At 31.9% G+C, this 3200-nt stretch overlaps 1 protein-coding gene across 1 annotated transcript; it reads right to left on the reverse strand.

Moving 5' to 3' along the window:
• Window positions 1–565: 565 nt before the first annotated feature.
• LOC120349032 (dynein heavy chain 1, axonemal-like) lies at window positions 566–2975 on the reverse strand (the record flags this gene model as incomplete). Its single annotated transcript, XM_039418976.1, has 2 exons — window positions 566–709; window positions 2750–2975. Coding segments are annotated over 2 exons (370 nt in total), but the record flags the coding sequence as incomplete, so codon positions are not given.
• Between the last annotated feature and the right edge of the window lie 225 nt (window positions 2976–3200).

The following is a 3200-nucleotide window of genomic DNA, read 5'->3' on the forward strand; positions in this document are numbered from 1 at the left end:
AAGCTATTGTATATAAGTGTATAAGACAGTATATATTGTAATCTACATAAATAAAGTACTCAATCAATCAATCAATCAATCAATCTCTATTTAATATGATTATATATTCTAGTGAATTGATACTCTCTTTCCATGACTTTTAAAAGAAATAATTCCACTCATAACGTCAATGAATAATGAGCACGTTTCTGAAAATATCAAGCTCACATGAGATTTCTTGTCTGTTTAGAGATTGATAACCAATATTCAATTTATGACTGTTCAAATATGGATTAGGACAGAATCACACATCCAAGAATGTTTCAAATGTGTTCAGATGCACCGCATCTGATTTGATTAATCAATCTTTATCTTAAATCTGAAGATGTTGTCTTCAATAGTTGGTTATTTTTGGAATGATAATCAAGTTGAGTAGACTGCTATTTGAAATTACCTGTGAAAAGCAAAATAGATTGATTTTCTACTTGCACGACCAGTCTCGATTAATCATCTGAAATGATAATGTAGATGATATAAACAGGGAAAAATTACTGCGATTCATTATAACAGATTCAAGAAAACTCACTAGAAGGTAACGCCGGATAATATCCTCCTGTGCTTTGACAGATACAGGAATAGTTTCCATCCAATCTTTGATCTCTAGGATGTGCTCTATTGAAGTGGGCTTTGTATTCAATCTCTGATAGATATCCAAATATTCTTCCATGACCTAGATGAGAGTAGAAAAACGATATTGAGGAAAACAAATTCGGGCGACTGTAATAATGTTAGCTTGGTAAATTGAATTGGAATGAATCTATGCCAAAAATCACATTTTTGTACAATATAATTACCAGAGTATGCAATACAAATAAACATTGATTGTAACTTAAGTATAACAATATTATCAATGTGATATTTGACACTGCCAACATAAGAATCTTTGTGTCTTGGTAGTACCTTGCAGTTAATTTATTCTGCTTCAATTCCAGTTAAGTACGAATTGTAGTATGTAAATTGAGTATGCCTAAAAATTTGAATTATCATCCAATATCATTGTTAATGTTAATTAATTATTGAATAAACTTATGTGTTGTTGAAATACTGATGTGAATCTATACACTGTAACAGATGATTTCAATTGAATAAATAATCTTATTATAAATTTGTCATTAATTTGACTCTAAATTCTACACATTTCAATCCAAACGGTTCAATATCATAATATTATTTATTCTGTAATAGAAGATGAGTGGTTGTAAAATTGGAGATACGACATATAGGAAATGTGTTAATAGTCAATGAGGTGCACTTGTTCAGCTCAGATTCATTGATGAATTCATGAATACTTGATATCTGTCATTAACATGAACACATAATCATAAAATTAATAATTGAGATATTCATTTGAATAGGAATACCAAAAAATTACTGTGGAGAGACTGGTTGATAATCAGGTTAAACTTTCATGAGGAACAGTATACTCAAAATTAAAATAAATAAACAGATCATCCATATTTACGACATATTGGACATCAATCATAATATGCTAACGTTGCAGTAGAATAGTCCGTGCTTGATTATTGTCAACAGAGAGCAATAAACCTATCCACTGATTGACAGAGCATGACTGTTATTTGAATACATTCATTATCGTGTTTACCATATATTAGGTTTACCAAACGGCCCATTGGGGGATTACTAATTACTCGACTGGAAAATGGACATGCTCATATTATTGATTTTGCAAGCATGACTAACCCATGTCAATAAATTAACATTAATAACCTATGAGCGTGTATTAATGGGATATATTTTTATTGCTGTTCAGGATTAGATTATAATGCGATTTCAACTTCTAGATTAATAGGTTCGGTTGCTAAAATTTTCAACAATTAGGACTGGACACATAAGTGCGGAGGATAGGATCAGATAAATTCACTTTGGTTATGATGATGTTTTTACGCGCTTTAGGCTAGGGCATTGAGAGATGAATTATTGTGTCTTGAACCTGAGTTTATTCAGAAATGAGCCTGTAGCTCCAGGTGGGTCTCAAACTATAGAAGAGGTCTGAAAAGTTGGATGGAGATGGGATACAATAAATTCAAAGATGATTATGTAACCTTGTTCTGTATCATCAAAGAACGATGGAGTTTGAAAATGAAATGAAAACGATAAAGGTAAGGGGAATTCAATAACACTCTTTCCAACAACTTTGAATCATTTGTGTGAAAAATTACGAATATTCGAAATATTCAGTTAAATATTAATAAGAAGTTTGTATTATTATTTTTTTTTTTTAATCACACATGTATCATAATGTTACCAATGATGATAGTTTAATCGTAATTTATTGATTGATATCATTAGTATCACTTAGAACACTTCTACAAAGTCATAACAGTCTAGCGACTAATATAATTTATACTGTTTGTCGATGTAATAGTGTTTGTGAGTGATTCATCAACTAGTAGTTGTAATGGAAATAGGATTTAGAGAAAAATAATCTTCACTCATCTATATGTAATGATACACAGGTCATATAAATGTTTGGGAAACAACAGGCTCAACACAAAAATCATTCTCTTTCAAATTTCCATAGAACATAAAAAAGTAATCATAGTGCTTTTCCTCCATGAATTAGGTATCTTTATTGTTCTCAATTCATAGTTCCTTTATTGATAAATCATGAATAAATTTCAGGTAACCTGAACTCGTGCCCTTTAGAAGTGCCTTATCAATAAGATGTGCTTATTATAAATTGTCTCACCTCTTCAACGTTGTTGGTGAGTCGCTGTGCAAAAGTAGCCAGAAGTCTGGTCGCCATCTCTTGTCTTTTGCCAACAAGCACCTTCTTCACAGGTTCCACGTGCACTTGGAACGGACCAATCACGATGCTCGTTGGCAGGCTTTGTTCCAGTTCCTCCTTCAGACGAAACTGAAGTGCTATTTCATCTTTCACCTCATTGGCTGGGTGGTTCTCGGCGTTAAATTTTCTAAAAGATAATAATATATACTGAGGGTGATGCCCACATAAGCTCTTAGGCTTGTGCGTGGATGATAATGAATTAGTTCAAATTTTCAAGTGTGAAATCTCTTTGAGATGAAACTCAAGTGCTTTTAATCATGTTTTGCCTCGTGAGTGGTCTTTGGTTTCCGGAAGTAATCTTTCTAAAACTCCCTAAACTAATAATTCTACTAATTAAAGAATAGATAAAATA

Source organism: Nilaparvata lugens, unplaced genomic scaffold (genome assembly GCF_014356525.2).
Source record: "Nilaparvata lugens isolate BPH unplaced genomic scaffold, ASM1435652v1 scaffold7947, whole genome shotgun sequence".
In the NCBI taxonomy this organism is placed as follows: Eukaryota; Metazoa; Arthropoda; class Insecta; order Hemiptera; family Delphacidae; genus Nilaparvata; species Nilaparvata lugens.